At 43.0% G+C, this 19,975-nt stretch overlaps 1 protein-coding gene and 1 long non-coding RNA gene across 2 annotated transcripts; both read right to left on the bottom strand.

The window, feature by feature from the left end:
- Nucleotides 1–1,595: 1,595 nt before the first annotated feature.
- Nucleotides 1,596–3,703, bottom strand: LOC130679129 (uncharacterized). Its single transcript, XR_008992120.1, has 2 exons — nt 3,468–3,703; nt 1,596–2,550 (listed from the first exon to the last, which is right to left on the bottom strand). It is a non-coding gene; the product is annotated as an uncharacterized LOC130679129 (long non-coding RNA).
- A 2,658-nt stretch (nt 3,704–6,361) lies between these two features.
- Nucleotides 6,362–18,672, bottom strand: LOC118928531 (nuclear envelope pore membrane protein POM 121-like). The gene is made up of 7 exons (XM_057486956.1): nt 18,435–18,672; nt 16,833–17,039; nt 16,373–16,513; nt 14,658–14,738; nt 10,171–10,497; nt 8,095–8,419; nt 6,362–6,821 (listed from the first exon to the last, which is right to left on the bottom strand). Exons 1-5 carry the CDS (start codon nt 18,641–18,643, stop codon nt 10,443–10,445), a joined length of 693 nt encoding a protein of 230 aa, XP_057342939.1. The 5' UTR covers nt 18,644–18,672; the 3' UTR covers nt 6,362–6,821; nt 8,095–8,419; nt 10,171–10,442.
- Between the last annotated feature and the right edge of the window lie 1,303 nt (nt 18,673–19,975).

Below are 19,975 nucleotides of genomic sequence, written 5' to 3'. Positions count from 1 at the left end.
TAAATGTAGTATTCATTGGGCATGTAGGTAAGTTGGGTTCACAGCAGTAAGAAATGACCAAAGTTACTGTGTACAACAAACAGAACATCTTACTTGGCTACTTGGAGATGTTTAGTGAAACTGGAATTGATCTAAATGTCTTGACTTTTAACTTGATTTTTTAGCTGGCAAAAAATTGCCAGCACTTTATTCTTGAAGGTTGGACCGATTAACAGTTGTATAATGGAATAGAAGCTGGAAGAAAATAAGCTACAGTATATTTGTATGATGCATAATTGGTCTCTAGACCACTGATGATGGCTCAGCATATTATTACATTTATTAACATTCTAGAAAATGTGCCTATTTTTTTTGTGAACTTCAGTTATTCTGTTAACTTTATAGGATTGACTTTACTAAGTAGTTTGATTTTGCATAATGTAAGAAATTAATTGGAGTGAGTTGTGGATGCTAGTCAGGTTGCTGGTTTAGCACAAAACAAAACCCTATTTTATTTATTCAGGTGTTCTCTGTCTGACTTACTCCCAAAATTGTGAAAGGAAAATACAGGATTATGTGTCCTTTTTCCTTCTCTTTATCTCTGGCTTCCCCTATTCTTTTTTAGTAGCGAGAACCCTTTTGAAATTTGTAAAGGCACACCGACCACCTAAATGGAGCTCTCAGTCCTGGTCTGCTCTTGCTGTCCACTGAGGCTCCACTGCGGTAATTTATATTCTGTTGTTGCTGTGCTCTAAGCTAACGGTCAGGGAGGAATCTGTCCAAAAATTCATTTCTTTATCAGTAAAGCAGTTCTCAGTCATTGTTGAGCTGCAGGAGATCTTAGCAGCTTCATTTTACAAAGAGGAAGGTAACTAGTCAGAACGTGTGCCTCAAATTCCTATCATTTCAATTGCTGTTGCAAGATGTATTTATATCAGCTAAATGATGCCTTCAGCTGTTGGTGTATTTAATTGTTGGTATTTGGGGTTTTTGACTTTTACACCTGGTTTACACATTGTTGATGATTACTTTTAGATGCTGGCAAGTCAACCATTGGAGGACAAATAATGTAAGTATTTCCTGTTTAAAACAATAGAGTGAATTTAATGGAATGTTTTGGGCATTGCAAACATTCACACAAAGGAGATAAAACAGTTTACCCCAACTTAAGAAAAATTAATAATAAAATGACATTACTTGTAGGGAAAGCTGATGTTAAGTTATTTTTGCAGTGTGATCGCTGTTAGTATTTTCTGATGGAATTTAGGTCTTCTCTAAAATCTTCTGTCATCACCACCAGGAACATAAATGGATTTATGAAAGCTGTGTTTTAGATTTTTTTAATAAAAACTAATACAGATACAGAATCCTAGATTATAGGAAATGTCAGTCTGCTTTGAGTATAATTTTCTTGGGAGTAATGAAAAGCAGTTCTTGAATTAGGTGCATGGGGGAGAGTTTTTTTCTAATCCATCAAGTCCTTAAATTTATAATCAAAGGTAGGTGGTTGGCTAACATGCTAAGATTAGAAGATATGAAAACTCCATGGTTGACCTTTAGTAATGTATTCTAATATTGAAAATCTTTTTAATTAAAAGGCTTTTCTTTTTTTAAAAAATTGAAGTATCATTGATATACAGTCTTTTAGTTTCAAATATATAACACAGTTGTTCCACAGTTATGCATATAATTAAATCCTTACCCCCTCTAGTGTGATTACTGTTGATCAACTTAGAAAAATGTTACAGAATCATTGACTATGTTCTCCATGCTTTACTATTCTGACCAAATTATACTGTGATTGTGAATTATTGTATCCTTTTATCCCCCTCAGCCTCTTTCCCCACCAGCTTGGTAACCATTAGTCACTTCTCAGTGTCTGAGTCTACTGCTGTTTTATTCCTTCTGTTTTGCTTTGTTTTTATATTCCACAAATAAGTGAACACATACAATATTTGTCTTTGTCTGGCTTGTTTCCCTGAGCATAATACCTTCTAGATCCATCCATGTTGTTGGAAATGGCAGTATTTCTTTTCTTTCTATGGCTGAATAATATTCCATTATGTATATGTACCACATCTTCGTTATCCTTTAGATAAATTTATCTATCCTTTAGTCTATTTAAATTTATCTATATTTTATTTTATTGATGGACACTTAGGTTGCTTCCATACCTTAGTTATTGCAAATAGTGCAGCAATAAACAGGGGTGCATATGTCTTTCCAAATCAGGGATTTTGTTTTTTTTGGGGGGGTAAATTACTGGGTCAAATGGTATTTCTATTTTTAGTTTTTTGAGGAACCTTCATACTGTGTTCCACAGCAACTGTGCCAATTTACATTCCCACCAAAGTGTAGGAGGGTTCTCCTTTCTCCACATCCTCAGCAGCATTTGTTATTTCTTGTCTTCAGATAGTGGCCATCCTGACTGGTGTGAGGTGATACCTTAGTGTGGTTTTAATTTGCACTTCTGCTAGAAATGGCTCCTCAGCGGCACCTGACTGCCAGTGATGTCACATCTTTCTTCTGCTTATTAGCCTGTTTTTTTCCCAGAGGGGAAGGGACCACTCCCTGTTAGGCAGGAAAATAGATATGAGTGGGATGGAAAGAGAATAAGGTCAGGAAAAAGCCCACTAAAAATGACCCAGAGTGGATCAGTTAAAGCTCAAAAAGCCTGGAGCAAGTTGGCCTGGAATGTTTGAATATTCCCCAGAGAAAGGAGGGTACCTCAGAATAGCCCATGGCGTTATTGTGTTAATAATGCAGGCCCAGCTTATTTTTTAGACTTAACCTACATGCTGTTTTTTTTTTTCTCCTTTGGCCCTAATCAAGTAGTTTGCAATCTGGGCGATTAATAATGGCAAACAAGCCCAGCATAAACAACTTAGTCACAGGCAGGAAGGATTTCATCTTAAAAATAAGATTGTGTTTTAATACCCAGGAATTTAAGAAGTAAGATTCTTAACTTACTCTTTAGCAAACAGACAATATCTCAGCCCACCCTGGGGGCGCCCCCCCAGGCAGTCTTGTTTGATATGCTCCCAGACCAAGAAGGCTCAGCTCCCAGGGAGAAATCACAGCAGGAAGTTGCTTGTGTTAAGTTAGTTCTAAGTATTATTCAAAGACCACCCAACAGGTCTGCAACACCAGCCCTTAGTCACATTCCTGAAGAATCCTTAAAAGGGGGAACCCCCAAGCTCTCAGGGCGCTCCTCTCCCTGATGTCGCCTGCACTTTCTAAGTGCATAACCTTTTCACTTTAAACTTTCTTTTCAACCTTTCAGGGTGCTGTCTCTCTCTGAAGTTGCCTGCACTTTTTCTGTAAGTACTTTAAATAAAACTTTTCCTCTGCTTCACTGCTGTGTCTCTGCCTTTTGATTCTTTTTTGCGGTGGGGACAAGGACCAAGGAAAATAGTGCTACCCCAACAACCCCATCCCATCTTCAAGGAACATGCAGGTCACCCTGACTAGAGAGACTTGCGGCTTACCAAAGGTTCCAGGTCCAGCAAAGCCCTGGGCAGGTGCTGAGGACACCACAGAGGAGAGGCTGCTGCCTGATGCACCTACCCCAGGGGTGTTCTGACCAAAGGTGGGTGTGGATGTGCCTAGAATGGAGAGACTGCAAAGAAGTGGAAACTAGGCCCACAAGCAAAAGGTGTCAAATCAGTCGGTAATGAACTGGGGGGAGGTCTGCTTGCAAACGCATCCCCACAGGATCCCTTAGCCCACAGCACTATCCAGCTCACCCCTTGGAAAGGAAGCACACGGGTGACTGGGTCCTAACCCCTGTGCTCCAGCAGAGCCCGAGCTGTCCTTTGGCCACCTGAGGAGAACCTGTGCACTCCCTTGGGCACCACAACGCAGCTGAGGGGGACACTGAGTGGACCACTCTTCTCTCAGGACTAACATTATGTCTCCTCCCCGTTTGCCTGCCACCTCTCCTCTACTTCACCGCAGCCCCACCCCACAGTCAGCCCCCATCCTCCCAGAGGCCCACTCGAACTCGGTCTCCTGCACATGCTTGCCCTCATGGAGTCTCCTGCCCAGTGCTGGGCTACCCTCCACAGCGGCTCTCTGGGAAGATCCTCTCATGTAACTATATCTGTCTAGGCCTGAGGTGGGGAGGGTGCCCTCCGAGGTGCTGATCTTGCAATGTACTCTTCCCCCACACCCAACCTCTTGGGGTCACACCTTATCACAACCCGGAACTGCTCTTACCCCCAGATCTCGGCTGCGAGCACAGTGCTGTCCCTGCTCCCATGCCAACCGCACCCACTCTGGATCGTCTGCCTCATCAGGGCCTGTAGTCAGCCCCTTGCCCCTCCTGCTCCCTGTGCCATTTAACCAGGTTGGGTTTACTCTCTATCCACTGATATTAGGTCCATACCTCAAGGCTGAATGTTGCTGGGCAGACACAACTGTGCTGACTGGCCTTGCTTCAAATTCCTAACCACAATTTCCCAGACTTCAGAACTGCCCGGCACAGCTCTCACACGTCGTTTTCTCCCCATCTCCGAAATGACTACTGAGAGGCCCTCCTTGGTACACATCTCCTCCTAACCCGTGCCAAGGAGCTCTTATATTCAGTGAGGAAAACGGAATCTACCAGGGCCCAAACTACTTATCATGCATCTTCCACATGGCAAATAAAATCACTTCCTTCTGCCTGAAATTCTATAGTGACTTCCATTAGTACTTTAACAGAAACATTTTAAAAGGCCATGAAAGATCTTCCTTTCTGCTATCTCTTAATGTCATTTTATCCCACTTTCCTTTTTAAACTTCTGGCCACAGCTGGCTCTTCTCTGCTCATGAAAACATTAGGCTTGTGTCTGCCTTTGGGCCTTTTGCTCCTGTGCCTGCAAGGTCCTCACCCCCAGCCGCTGTCCCTGCTCCCAACTCTGGAACTATGGCCATGGCCTCCATTTTCTATTGTCTCAGAAAGGCTGCCACTGACCACCTAAATATCTCCTCCGGTCATGAGTTATACTGCTACCTGACACTGTTTACAGATAACATCTGTGATAACATCTCTCTATTCACCACAGCGTACAGCTCCTAGAGCGGAGACCATGTCGGCACTTAAAACAGCACCTGGCACTGCAGACCGAGCTGGTGCAGGCCATGCTGCTCATGCTGTTTGACAAGGTCCAGGCACGAGGAGGAATCCTGAAAACAGGAAACCTCATAGCTGGCCCCTGCTAATTCCCGCACTTATTTTTGCAGTTATGATGTTGGTGATTGGGCTCATATATGGGAAATCTTATGTAATTAAGATTTATTCACTTTTAGTAAATAACATAACCCAAAATATTGATCAAAGCAGCAATTCCGGAAATGAAAGCAGTGTTATGGGACCAACCGTTCCAGGCGTACTGCCACAAATAAGTGAGGCAGAACAGCCCAGGCCTCTCTTAAAACTAGATGCAGTTTGTCCTCCCCTTTGTAACAATTCAAACATGACTAACCAGGATTTCTTTAGAATATTGGCAGAGAAGGAGTTATGGGAACCTAGGCCATGGAAAAACCCATTCTCCCAAGAAACATATGAAACAGCAAAGTAATAAAGATTAATAGTCCCCACTGCCCAGGGCCGCCCTTATGTTGCTTATAATATTAGAAGACACCTCTGGTAACCCCCTCATAGGAAGAATTTATGATCAAAATAAAATTTATATTGACAAATATCCCATATACAAAAGTTTATGATAAATTTATAAAATATTATTATATTAATAGTAAGGTAGTAAGAGCAGATTTAGTGTTATTATATAAAGGATAAAGAGGACTGCAAGGCCCTGGTGCCTGTAAACGCAGGAAGAAAGGTGTAAACATCTGAAATTGTGGAATGAATATTATAAAAAAAATAAGGTGTTTTTATTGTATTCATAGGAATGTTAAGGAATGGGTGATAGGAGTACCGTCCCTAGATTTCAGATGTAAGCCTCAACCCACATGTGTAGGATAGCATGTAACTAATAATATAGTTATAGTTAATAACCAAAACACATATAGCTTGCATTTTATATAACCTGCTTAAACTTTATATAGCCTTAGACACATATCTAAAAGTCTATATAATCTTACATGCTTAAAGTAAAAATCATAGCCCACACGCTTAACCCACATGCCGTCTTACACCATTTTCTGTTTACCACCTAGCATGTAGCTTACATGAATTACTAATTACAATAGACTAGGGGAAAGTTAAAAATTAAATCTTAAATGGCTACTATTAGAAGAAATAATATTTACTTAAGGGTAGTAAGCTGAAATTCTGTAAACTGACAGAAAAAGGAATGTATTATTCATAATTTTAAAAAATGTTCAACATTATGAAAACCATAAAAAGACACAAAAATAAAGACCCTGCTGCTTGATGTCAGGAGATGTTACAACTTTAATTGTGTGTTTTGTCTCCTCATTCATCTCACTCGCTGACGCTGTCCTTTCCTTCGTGACCCACACCTCAGCTGGAGCTGGACTCCGGCACCGAGCCCATTCCAAATCTGATGTGCAAACACAGACGTGTTCTGAGGCTTGCTGGCCACGTGGAAGGCAAAGGGTGTGCTCTGGCCAGCTGCACCCAGGGAGTTCTTACTCAAGCCACCCCAGAAAGGAGCTGTGCCACCACTGCTCCCACTCTGTCCTCCCCAAAGCTGAATGCCCCCCAGTGGTGGAGCTGCTGTGGGGGGCAGCCACGCTCATCCCAAAGCCCCAACTGTGAGCAGGGCCTGCTGACACCCCAGACGTGAAGGATGATGCGGTGCTGCTGTCAAACACTGAGCTACTGGTCCCACTGCTGGTGGTCTGGGTCGTAGCTCCAAAGCCCGAGGTGGTAGCTGCAAAAAAGGAGGAAACAGTATCACCTTACTCCAGTAAGAATCGCTACCATCCAAAAGACAAACAACAACGAATGTTGGTGAGTTTGCAGACAAAGGGGAACCCTCCTACACTGCTGGTGGGAATGTAAATTAGATCAACCACTGTGGAAAACAGTATGGAGGTTCCTCAAAAAACTCAAAATAGAAATACAATTTGACCCAGGAATTCCACTTGTAGAAATTTACCCTAAGAATACAGCAGCAAAGTTTGAAAAAGACAGATGCACCAATATGTTTATGGCAGTACTATTTACAATAGCTAAGAAATGCAAGCAACCTAAGGGTCCATCAGTAAACGAATGGATAAAGATGTGGTACACATACACAATGGAATATTATTCACCCAAAAGAAGAAAACAAATCCTACCATTTGCAACAACATGGATGGAGCTATAGGGTACTATGCTCAGTGAAATAAGCCAGGTGGAGAAAGACAAGTACCAAATGATTTCACTCATATTCAGAGTATAAGAACAAAGAAAAACTGAAGGAAGGACAGAGCAGCAGAATTACAGAACCCAAAAATGAACTAACAGTTACAAAGGGAAAGGGACTGAGGAGGACGGGTGGGAAGGGAGGGAAAAGGGTTGGGAAAAAGAAAGGGGGCCTTATGATTAGCATGTATAATCGGGGCGGGGGGGGAAGGTCTGAGCAACACAGAGAGGACAAGTAGTGATTCTACAGTACCTTACTACACTGATACACAGTGACTCTAATGGGGTATGGGGGGCATTTGGTGAAGGGGGAAGCCTAGTAAACATAATGTTCTGCATGTAATTGTAGACTGATACCAAAAAAAAAAAAAAAATTACATTTTAAAAGGCCATGAATGATTTTCCTTTCTGCCTTTCTCTTAATGTCATTTTATCCCACTTTCCTTTTTAAACCTCTAGCCACACCTGGCTCTTCTCTGCTCATGGAAACATGAGCTCATCTCTAACTTCGGGCCTTTACTCCTATGCCTGCAACACACTCACACACAGCCGCTGTCCCTGCTTCCAACTCTGGAACTTTGGTCATGGCCTCAGTTTCCTATTCTGTCAGAAAGGGTGCCGCTGACTACCTAAGTAGCTCCTCCAGTCATGAGTTACACTGCTACCTGGTGCTGTTCACAGATAACATCTGTGATAACATCTGTCTCTTCACCACATTATACAACTCCCGAGAGCGGAGACTGTCAGCACTTAAAACAGCACCTGGCACTGGAGACCGAGCCGATTCCAAATCTCACCTGCAAACAGATGTGTTGTGAGGTGTGCTGGCGACATGGCAGACAGAGGGTGTGCTCTGGCCAGCTGCACCCAGGGAGTTCTAAATCAAGCCTCCTTCGAAAGGGGCTGTACCACCACTTTTGCCACTCCTCCTTGACGCAAAGTGGAACGTCCTGGTGGTGGAGCTGCTGTGGGAGGCAGCCTCGCTCATCCCAAAGCCCCCACTGTCAGCGGGGCCTGCTGGCATCCCGGACATGAAGGGCGATGGGCTGGTACTGCCATACACTAAGCAACTGGTCCTGCTGCTGGTGATCTGGGTTGTAGCTCCAAAGCCTGAGGTCGTGGCTGCAAAAGAGGAGGAAATATGGATCATTGTCTAACCCCATACAAAAAGGTATATTCGAAGTGGATCACAGACCTGAATGTAAGTCATGAAACCATAAAAGTCTTAGACAAAAACAGGCAAAAATCTCTTGGACATAAACATGAGCGACTTCTTCATGAACGTATCTGCCCAGGCAAGGGAAACAAATGCAAAAATGAACAAATGGGACTATATGAACCTTTAAAGCTTCTGTCCAGTAAAGAACACCATCAACAGAACAAAAGGATATTCTACAGTATGGGAGAATATATTCAAAAATGACAGATCTCATTAAGGGTTGACATCCAAAACATAAAGAGTTAACACAGCTCAACAAACCATAAGCAAATATTCCAATTAAAAAATGGGCAGGGGAGCTGAACAGACTGTTCTCCAAAGATTAAATTCAGATGGCGAATAGACACATGAAAAGATGCGCCACATCGCTTCTCATCAGAGAAATGCAAATTAAAACCACAATGAGGTATCACCTCACACCAGTAAAGATCACCACCATCCAAAACACAAACAACAACAAATGTTGGCGAGGCTGTGGAAAAAGGGGAACCCTCCTACGATGTTCGTGGGAATGTAAAATAGTTCAACCATTGTGGAAAGCAATATGGAAGTTCCTCAAAAAGCTCATAATAGAAATACCATTTGACCCAGGAATTCCACTCCTAGGAATTTACTCTAAGAATACAGCAGCCCAGTGTGAAAAAGACAGATGTACCCCTATGTTTATCGCACCACTATTTACAACAGCCAAGAAATGGAAACAACCTGCATGTCCATCAGTAGATGAATGGATAAAAAAGATGTGATACAAATGCACAATGGAATATAATTCAGCCATAAGAAGAAAAAAAATCCCACCATTTGCAACAACATGGATGGAGCTAGAGGGTATTATGCTCAGTGAAATAAGCCAGGTGGAGAAAGACAAGTACCAAATGATTTCACTCATCTCTGGAGTATAAGAGCAAAGGAAAAAGTGAAGGAATAAAACAGCAGCAGAATCACAGAACCCAAGAATGCACTAACAGTCGCCAAAGGAAAAGGGACTGAGGAGGATGGGTGGGAAGGGACGGATGAGAGCAGGGAAAAACAAAGCGGGCATTATGATTGGCACTTATAATGTGCGGGGACACGGGGAGGGCTAGGCTACACAGAGAAGACAAGTAGTGATTTTACAGCATCTTACTATGCTGATGGACAGTGACTGTAATGGGGTATGTGTGCGGTAGATGGTGAAGGAGATGAAGTAAACATAATGTTCTTCAGGTAATTGGAGATTGATACCAAAAAAAAAAATTTTTTTAAGGCTGTGAATATTATCTCCCTTTCTGCATGTCCCCTAATGTCATTTTATCCCACGTTTCTTTCTAAACCTCTAGGCGCACTTGCTCTTCTCTGCTCATGAAAACATAAGCTCGTCTCTGCCTTTGGGCCTTTGCTCCTGTGCCTACAAAGTTCTTATACTAAGCTGCTGTCCCTGCTCCCAACTCTGGAACTGCGGCCATGGCCTCCGTTTTCTAGTCTCTGAAAGGCTGCCGCTGTCTACATAAATAGCTCTTGCGGTCATGAGTTACACTGCTACCTGATGGTGTTTACGGATAACCTCTGTGAAACACCTAAATCTTCACCACAGTGTACAGCTCCAAAAGCAGAGACTGTGTCAGCACTTAAAACAGTGCCTTGCACTGCAGACCGAGCCCATGCCAAATCTCACCTGCAATCTCAGACGTGTCCTGAGGTGTGCTGGCCACGTGGAAGGTAGAGGGTGTGCTCTGGCCAACTCCACCCAGGGATTTCGGATTCAACCCTCCCCAGAAAGGGTTCTTGAGACCAGTTCTCCCACTACGTCCTGACCCAACGCCGAATGTCCCAGTGGTGGAGCTGCTGTGTGGGGCAGCCATGCTCATCTGAAAGCCACCACTGCCAGTGGGACCTGCTGACACCCTGGATGTGAAGGGCGAAGAGGTGGTGCCGCCAAGGACTGAGCTACTGGTCCTGCTGCTGGTGGTCAGGGTCATACCTCCAAAGGCCAAGGTGATGGCTGCAAGAAAGGAGGAAACATGGATCATTGTCGAACCTCATACACAAAGGTAAATTCGAAATGGATCAAAGATCTGAATGTAAGTCTTGAAACCATAAAACTCTTAGATGAAAACAAGCAAAAATCTCTTGGACATAAACATCAGCGACTTCTTCATGAATGTATCTCCCCAGGCAAGGGAAACAAAAACAAAAATGAAAAGTGGGACTATATCAAGCTTTAAAGCTTCTGTCCAGTAAAGAACACCATCAACAGAACAAAAGGACATCCTACAGTAAGGGAGAATATATTCATAAATGACAGAACTGATAATGGGTTGACAACCAAAATATATAAAGAGTTAACACAGCTCAACAAACAAAACCCAAATAATCCAATTAATAAATGGGTGGTGGAGCTGAACAGACAGGTCTCCAAAGAAAAATTTCATATGGCCAATAGACATATGAGAAGATGCACCACATCGTTTGTCATCAGAGAAATGCAAATTAAAACCAGAATGCTATATCACCTCACACCAGTAAGGATCGCCGACATCCAAAACACAAACAACAACAAATGTTCACGAGGATGTGGACATAGGGGAACCACCTATGGTGTTCATGGGAATGTAAAATAGTTCAACCATTCTGGAAAGCAATATGGAAGTTCCTCAAAAAGCTCAAAATAGAAATACCATTTGACCCAGGAATTCCACTCCTAGGAATTTAATCTAGGAATACAGTAGCACAGTTTGAAAAAGACATATGCACCCCCATGTTTATTGCAGCACTATTTTGTGGGGAGCAGGCTATGCCCTTCCCCCACTTGCTGATGTGGCGGGATTGGAGAACAAAGCACATCCTGTTTACGCATTCCATGAGCAACTGAAGGAGCCCTGCTGTGCCTACATTTGCCTGGCTACCACTGACGTCAATACTGTGCTTAATTGTCTATTGGATAATGCTATTTCCTGGAATAGTGTCTTCTTTGCTGTATAAATACTCTGGACTCGAATAAAGCTTTGCTGGCGATGTGCAGGAGCGTCAGCCCTCCCAGCGCTTTCAGTTTTTCTTTGTTTCCTTCGCCCCCCTTCCGCACTTCAGGATCTGCTTGACTCAGCGAAGCTGGACCCCGTCACTATTTACAACAGCCAAGAAATGGAAACAACCTACATGTCCATCAGTAGATTAATGGATTAAAAAGACGTGATGCAGATGCACAATGGAATATAATTCAGCCATAAGAAGAAAAACAAATCCTACCATTTGCAACAACATGGATGGAGCTAGAGGGTACTATGCTCAGTGAAATAAGCCAAGTGGAGAAACACAAGTACCAAATGATTTCACTCATCTCTAGAGTATAAGAACAAAGAAAAACTGAAGGAACAAAACAGGAGCAGAATCACAGAACCCGAAAATGAACTAACAGTTACCAAAGGGAAAGGGACTGAGGAGGATGGGTTGGAAGGGAGGGATAAGGCTTGGGAAAAAGAAACGGTGCCTTATGATTGGCATGTATAATTTGGTGGGGATGCACAGGAAGGTCTGAGCAACAAAGAGAGGACAAGTAGTGATTCTACAGTACCTCACTGCACTGATGGAGAGGGACTGTAATGGGGTATGGGAGGCATTTGATGAAGGGGGAAGCCTAGTAAACATAATGTTCTGCATGTGATTGTAGACTGATACCAAAAAAAGATACATTTTTTTATTTTTTATTTTTTTTAGCTCTAATGGTATGTTTTATTTATTTATTTATTATTTATTTATTTATTTATTTATTATTTATTATTGATTGATTGATTGATTGATTGATTGATTGATTGATTGAAGGGTAGTTGACAACAGTATTACATTACATTAGTTTAAGGTGCACAACACAGCGATTCAACATCCAAATACATGATAATTCCAGGTACCAGCCACCACCACACCAAGCTGCCACAACATCTTGACCACACTCCCCATGCTACACATTACATCCCGGTCACTTATTTACTTTACAATTGGAAGTGTGTTTATATATACATACATATATATATATATATATATATATATATATTTGTGAGGGCATCTCTCACATTCACCGATCAAATAGTTGTTAACAACAATAAATCTCTGCATAGGGGGGTCAATACTCGATGCACAATCATTAATCCACCCCAAGCCTAATTTTCGTCAGTCTCCAAACTTCTGATGCATAACGAACAAATTCTTACATGGAGTACAAATTCTTACATAGTGAATAAGTTACATGGTGAACAGTGCAAGGGCAGTCATCACAGAAGCTTTCGGTTTTGTTCATGCATTATGAATTATACACAGTCAGTTCAAATATGAATATTCATTTGATTTTTAAACTTGATTTATATGTGGATACCACATTTCTCTATTATTATTATTTTTAATAAAATGCTGAAGTGGTAGGTAGATACGAGATAAAGGTAGAAAACAGAGTTTAGTGTTGTAAGAGAGCAAATGTAGATGATCAGATGTGTGCCTGTAGACTATGTGTTAATCCGAGCTAGACAAGGGCAATAAATATCCATGTATGCAGAAGATTTCTCTCAGAACATGAGGGGGAAGGTTCTAAGCCTCACCTCTGCTGCTCCCCATTTTCTCACCAGATGGCCCCCTGCGACTGTGCCTGTCTTAGGCTGTTCCTCCCTTGAGGAATCTTACCCGTCTCTGGCTAACCAGTCACCTTCCGGGGCCATACAGGGAAATGTTAAGTTGGTAAGTGAGATAGAAGCCTTATTGTTTGAAAAGGTTAGCTTTTTACTTCTTTGCATATTTATGCCTTGTAGCTTCTATGCCCAGCATTTGTCTTGAGGTATCTTTACCACTTGGAAGAATTATGATACTCGGTAAATTTGATATGAGGCATGAATTCAATTTAAGGGTTGTAATTAGGAAGGAAGAAGAAAAGCTATAGAAGTAGCAGGCAGAAGAAAACCTGGGAAGATTGATTATTTCTTTGACATATCTTCTTGTAGAGTAACTTCAGCATGTATAGGTTTTAAACTACTAAATTGCACACGCACATTAACATAAAGGGAGTATAGTTACATAACCAAAGCATACCTGTAATGACCAGCCATCTCCAGTGAAACCAAGAAAACTAGTTAGTCACTTTAGGCATTTGTGAAAACTTATCTATGATATGGTGGATATTGTCCAACTGAACTTGAACAGTCTGAGAGAAATCAGACAAATTAAAACAACCCATTCCTGGGGACTGTTCACATCCCATATGTTCTTTTAACAGTAAATAGTCTGTAGTCGTAAGATTTTGGAGCGCTACAATTTGCACTTCTCCTAATTCTTGGTTGAGTTCCAACAGTATAGATCCAGTCAAATTTGTTGTTTTACTGTATGCACAGGCCAGCTTAGATATCTCCTTCTTCATTCCCATAGCAAGTCCAGGAACTGGTGGGATGAGTGCATCTACACCTGTAGCAGCACGTGGATGTTTGTTGCCTCCCTCACTTCTTTACACCCCTTAGGTTTTTCTCCTCTGGGCTAGTGCTTATGTACCTTTAGAACCCCCTCACCCACTACCACCCCGTGACATCATGAGTTGCTTCACTCTCTCGCAGTGAATTTCGGTTTGTGTCTGCCTCCTCTTGCAGGGCAGCACAGCCAACCAGCAGCACTGCATGGACAGCAGGACTAAGGCATTCAGGACCGCCACCGACCGGCCTCCTCCTAGTCTTTGTTCTGCTATCAGCCCAGAGTAGGAGCATGTTAAGCTTTTTTGGCAGCCATATCATCGTGCTGACTCAATTTAAAAATGTAACTTAGTCCAAGCCTTTTCACACACATTTCCAACCTCTTTCCCTCCCAGCCAATTCTTCCTCAAATATAATTAAGCTAAAAGGCAGAAATCTCACATTTTTCTTAAATTTCGTACTGCTGCATTCTATCCATTGCACAAACCTTGTGATCTTTTTGTTACATACTTGGTTATTCAGTGTATCTACAAACCCTCTTAGCCTTAGCATATTTTATGCATATTAAAGAAAAATAGTAAAAGAGAATTAGATAAAATAGTTATTGTGGCAAGTTACTCAAAATGTTCCTCTCTGACTTCAAAGAGGAAAACTTACAGGTCAATAAGTCTGATAATGACCCTTTCCCAAACAGGAAACCTCACCCAGATGGATTCTCACTTACTCAGGCACAAAAGCAGCAGGGACTCCGTTGGCCACCTCGGGCTTAAAAGCTGAATGGCCACTCCCACTGCTGTCATGGCACCTGTGACAAATCACAAACCCTCAGTTAGATGATACGACCTCTCCTTTAAAGCATACTCTCATATTCCTGGGATCTTATACTCTTTCTACAGAACATAGGTTCATGCTAGACAAGAAAAGGTTGCCTCAGATCTCAAAGATTCAGGAAGGTCAATTTATTCTAGGACTGTCCTAATCTAATAAGAAAAGTATAAAAATGCATCAAGACCTTTTGAACTATTCCGGTGTACTGATTATTTGCTAACTTCTCACCAAAGCACTGCAATCACAAATTTAATATCCTACCATCTGTAAACTAAAGACAAAAAAACACTTTAGCGACCCACCCTCACACATCCCCCAGTGCTCTCACTTAGTTCAGTCTGTAAGAGAAGAACTTCACAGGTCACAGATAAGGGCCTGCGCATGGTGCACATAATCACTGCTTATTCCAATTATGGGAAAGACAACACAGAGCCTTCAGTTATAGGCTCACTGGGGTCTAGACAAATTACCAACCTGGAGAACATGAGAAACCTGTTTTGACCATAAGAATAGTTATTTTCTCTCTGACTCCCAACACACCATCTCCCTCTGCCACTCCTGCTTAGTTGGCTGACATGAGCTCAGACTGCTCACTTGTAAAGCATATCCCTAGTATTCTTTACCTGATCTTCCAACGTTACTTCCAATCAATCTTCCAATGAACACACTTGCATTTATTAGTATTTCCTTACCTAATGTTGCCATCTACAGTATCAAAGATGGCCAGCTGTGAACCTGCAGGTTATGGCTAACCTGGTGTAACTGATGAGGACAATGGTTCTATTTCTCAAATGTAGGGCCCACTGTCTCCTCAGAGCATGTTTCCTTGACCACCTTATATACAGAGCTCCCCCTCTGTCATGACGCTTTTATAGCACTGCTTTTTAAAAATCTTTATATACTTACAATCTATAATTACCCTGTTTCATTGATTACCCAAGTCCCAGGAGGCCTTTGCTTTCCCACTGCTCTATCCACAGTACCTGGAGTAGGCTCTGGCACATGGTGGGTCTTGGAATCTGTTGAATTACAAGACAATTCTTAACTGACTCCTTGGAAAGCCACAAGCAGTTCTGCAGCTTTCTCAGCACCTACAACTTCCTCTCTTTCCATCGAGGAAACAGACTGCTTCCTCTATTTTTGTTACATTTTCAAAAACCAAATGATGAAACTGGTTTTATTCTCATTACTCATAAAGCTACCATACTCCAGTCTTCACTGTTCTTTGCTAAGTATTTCCTTCGGCACAAACATGACACCTAAGCTGATGGTCACCCAAATAACTGGCCACCACAAGGGTAAGACTTTCAGCATTCTCTCAAAATAAAATTTAACACATTTATATCAAAAGTATGAAGCTGATGTGGCCAGTAACTGTTGGCTTTTCTCTAGTACTTATAGAAAAGGTATATTACAAAATGTATGTAACCTGTGCCTAATGAAAGGCATAGCATTAAAGCTCTTGTTACCAAGCTCTTCCATGAAAGCCGAAGAAGGGGACCTGCCATTCACACACAGGAGGTGGCCTCTGATTCTTTTGGGGAGTGATCTCTCAACAAATCCCAGGAGCCCGTGTGGGAGGCACGTTGAGTACTCTGCAGGGCATGTTACCTTCTTTTGTCCTCCTGACCAGCAGCAGATATTTGGTCTTCCTCCTCCTCCACTGTCCTTTTCTTCCTCTTCCAAAGTTCGAGGGCAAGCAGAACAGCCTCCTTTGACCACGGGTCTGGGGCCTTAGGGATCTGCGCTGCTCTGTAACAGAAAACAGGATTCTAGCATTAAGATATTCTGATCATCATGCTACACAGCATGAACTTCAGGCGCTGGAAATCAGAAGCTATCCAACAAGCAAAGGGGTACTTTATACACTCACACAAATGACCCTTAGCTGTTAAGGTACAGTCTTGGGAAAAACTCAGAAAATAAAAAACTGCTCAGTAACTGGAACTTGAGATTTCTCCCTCACATAAGGAGCTTCTTCCTTTCCTTTGAGTTAGTTATTCTCTCAGATGAACAACTGCAGGAGAATAAAGTGGACACACTGGGAGTCTTTTCCTCCAGCAATGCTTACATTGGAAAACGAGCCAGGTTGCTCCCGGGAGGAGCGATCCTCACTGTCGAAGGCCTGCACACCACTCTGGAATTACCACAAGACAGCACACGCTTCCTGTGACCGCCATTCCGGCACAGCGTGGGAAGAACACAGGAATACTGGGCCTGCTGGATTGGGTATCGTCTTGGACGTGTTATGCCAAAGTGGTGTGAAGTCCCACAGACCCTGTGGAGAATGGGAGACACATTATGGAATCAAAGCAGCTTAGAAGAATGACAGAAAGTTTAAATTCCTTAAGAACCATGTGGGTTCAGTTATTTTCCAGAGAGCTTAAGCCTCTAAGCAACACAAAACACAACATTTTTATGGCAACTTTACCCATTCCACCTAAGGGCAGAAAGGGCAGGTACTTGACAGCTGTCCCTGCAATGGATTCAACAACTTTGAGGGGGAAATTGAAAAACTGCCCACACAAGTAAAACTACAGTGGAAGAAAAGTGTGTGTAAGGACGTGCAGGGACAAATTTTACAAGAATCCTTCAAATTCTTATGCTATGTCATCAGAAATATACACCCAAAGTCAAACATTTTAAAAACCTGAATGTTCACCTTTTCAAACAAATGTACTTATCAAGCAAGGATCTAGTGTTGTCACCGAAGTTTTGAATTTTGTTGTTATCACTCAACTGGGACTAAACGAAAACACAAGTATTTTTAATCTAATCATCTTTATCAGCCAAGTTATATCCATCCAGGACGTTTCCTGGGTAAACCTCTTTGAGTTTGGCTGATACAATTTATTGGTCCAAAGATAAAAAAGTAACAAAACCTTTTAGAGTACTATACAGACAGAAGGTAGTCTCACCTGAAGCAGGGGTATTTTAAGTGATTTACCAAGTATTCTGCTAAACCCATACTGTATTAAAGTTCAGAGCTTTAAGAACTGAAAGAAGGATTTGCAACAACGTGGATGGGGCTAGAGGGTATTATGCTCAGTGAAATATGCCAGGCAGAGAAACACAAGTATCAAATGATTTCACTCATCTGTGGAGCATAAGAACAGAGAAAAAACTGAAGGCACAAAGCAGCAGCAGACTCACAGAACCCGAGAATGGACTGACAGATACCAAAGGGAAAGGGACTGGGAAGGGTGGGTGGGAAGGCAGGGATAAGGGGGAATAAGGGGCATTAGGATCAACATACATGGTGTAGAGGGGTGGGCACGGGGAGGGCAGTATAGCCACAGAGAAGACAAGTAGTGACTCTATAGCATCTCCCTACGCTGATGGACAGAGACTGTAATGGAGTATGAGGGGGGGACTTGATAATGGAGGGAGTCTAGTAACCACAACGTTGCTCATGTAACTGTACACTAATGATACCCCAAAAAATTGAAAATTAAATATTAAAGGAATAGAAAAATGACCCAAAAAAAAGAACTGAAAGAAGGGAACAGTTCTGGCAGCACATCTCATAGTAGAGGCTAAAGGAAGACAGGACACGGTGGACGCGCACCAAGGTATTTGAAGAGGTAAAAACGGCACAAAGCCCCCTGAGGACTTAAGAAAAAAAAACTTTCAAAGTCAAGTCCTCCGTCTGGGGAGGGTCAGCGTGTCTTACCGGCGGGAAGGCCTCCGACGGGATCCGAGGAAACGAGTGGGGACTGAGGGCTGAATGGGATCACGGCGGGCTGAGGGGGCCGGCGGGGCGGGGCTTGTGGGGCGCGCGCGTCTTGCGAGGAAAGCCGGGCTCGCGGGTGGGCGCCGGCTCCTGGCTTCCGGATCGGGGGCGGGCTGCGGGGGGTGGAGCTTGCTCAAAACTCCTCCCATTTGAAGCGACGAGGGAGCTCTGACCGGCGGGCGAGCGGCTTCCACGGCTCTCTCCTCCAGACTGCCTGCCTGCCCTAGCGCGCCGGGTCTAGAGGTGGGCGTGCATTGTGCGCTGGCGGCGCGCGCTCCCGTTGCCGGGAGACGGCGGGCGAATGGCAGGCAGCTAGGGACTCCCGGCTCAGCGCCACCCCCACGCTGCGGCGGCCCCTCAGCCACCTCGACCAGCGCGGCCGCCCCGGGCACCAGGTACTCAGCACGAGACCCGCTGGCGAGACGGCGAAAAAGAAACAGGAAAAGGAAAAGAAAAGCATTTAAGTCTTTCATAAAAGTCAATTGGTATAATGTGAACTTTTTTTTTCTTTTTTATTCAGGTATCATTGATATACACTGCTCTGAAAGTTTCACAAGAGAAACAATGTGGTTACTACATTCACCCATATTATCGTGTCCCCCCCCGCCCCGTACCCCATTGCCGCCGCTGGCAATCAGCTTCGCACGATGCCACAGAGTTCCTACTTGTCTTCTCTGAGCTACATTGTTTCCCCGTGACCCCCCACACACCATGTGCACCAATCATAATATCCCTGAATCCTCTTCTCCCTCCCACGCCCCTCCCCTTTGGTAACCTCTAGTCGCTTCTTGGAGTCTGTGAGTCGGCTGCTGTTTTGTTCCTTCAGATTTGCTTTGTTGTTATACTCCACAAAGGAGGGAAATCATTTGGTACTTGTCTTTCTCCACCTGGCTTATTTCACTGCCCATAATACCCTCTAGCTCCATACATGTTGTTGCAAATGGTAGGATATGTTTTCTCCTTATGGCTGAATAGTGTAACATTTTGTATATGTACCACCTCTTCTTTGTCCATTCATCTACTGATGGACACTGGCTGTCGTAAATAGTGCTGCAATAAACATAGGGGTGCATATGTCTTTTTGAACTGGGATCTTGTTTTCTTTTGGTGAATTCCTAGGAGATGAATTCCAGGGTCAAATGGTATTTCTATTTTAAGTTTTTTGAGGAACCTCCATACTGCTTTCCACAATGGTTGAACTAGTTTACATTCCCACTAGCAGTGTAAGAGGGTTCCCCTTTCTCCACAACCTCGCCAACATGTGTTTTTTGTCTTTTGGATGGTGGCGTCCTAACTGGTGTGAGGTGATATCTCATTGTGGTTTTAATTTGCATTTCTCTGATGATTAACCATGTGGAGGATCTTTTCATGGGCCTGTTGGCCATCTGAGTTTCTTCTTTGGAGAAGTGTCTGTTTGGACCCTGTGCCCATCTTTTAATTGGATTATTTGCTTTTTGTTTGTTGAGGTGCATGAGCTCTTT

This window comes from Manis pentadactyla, chromosome 10 (genome assembly GCF_030020395.1).
Source record: "Manis pentadactyla isolate mManPen7 chromosome 10, mManPen7.hap1, whole genome shotgun sequence".
NCBI classification, from domain to species: Eukaryota; Metazoa; Chordata; class Mammalia; order Pholidota; family Manidae; genus Manis; species Manis pentadactyla.
The sequence above is the reverse complement of the archived record's forward strand: the minus strand, read 5'-3'. Positions and strand labels throughout refer to the sequence as shown.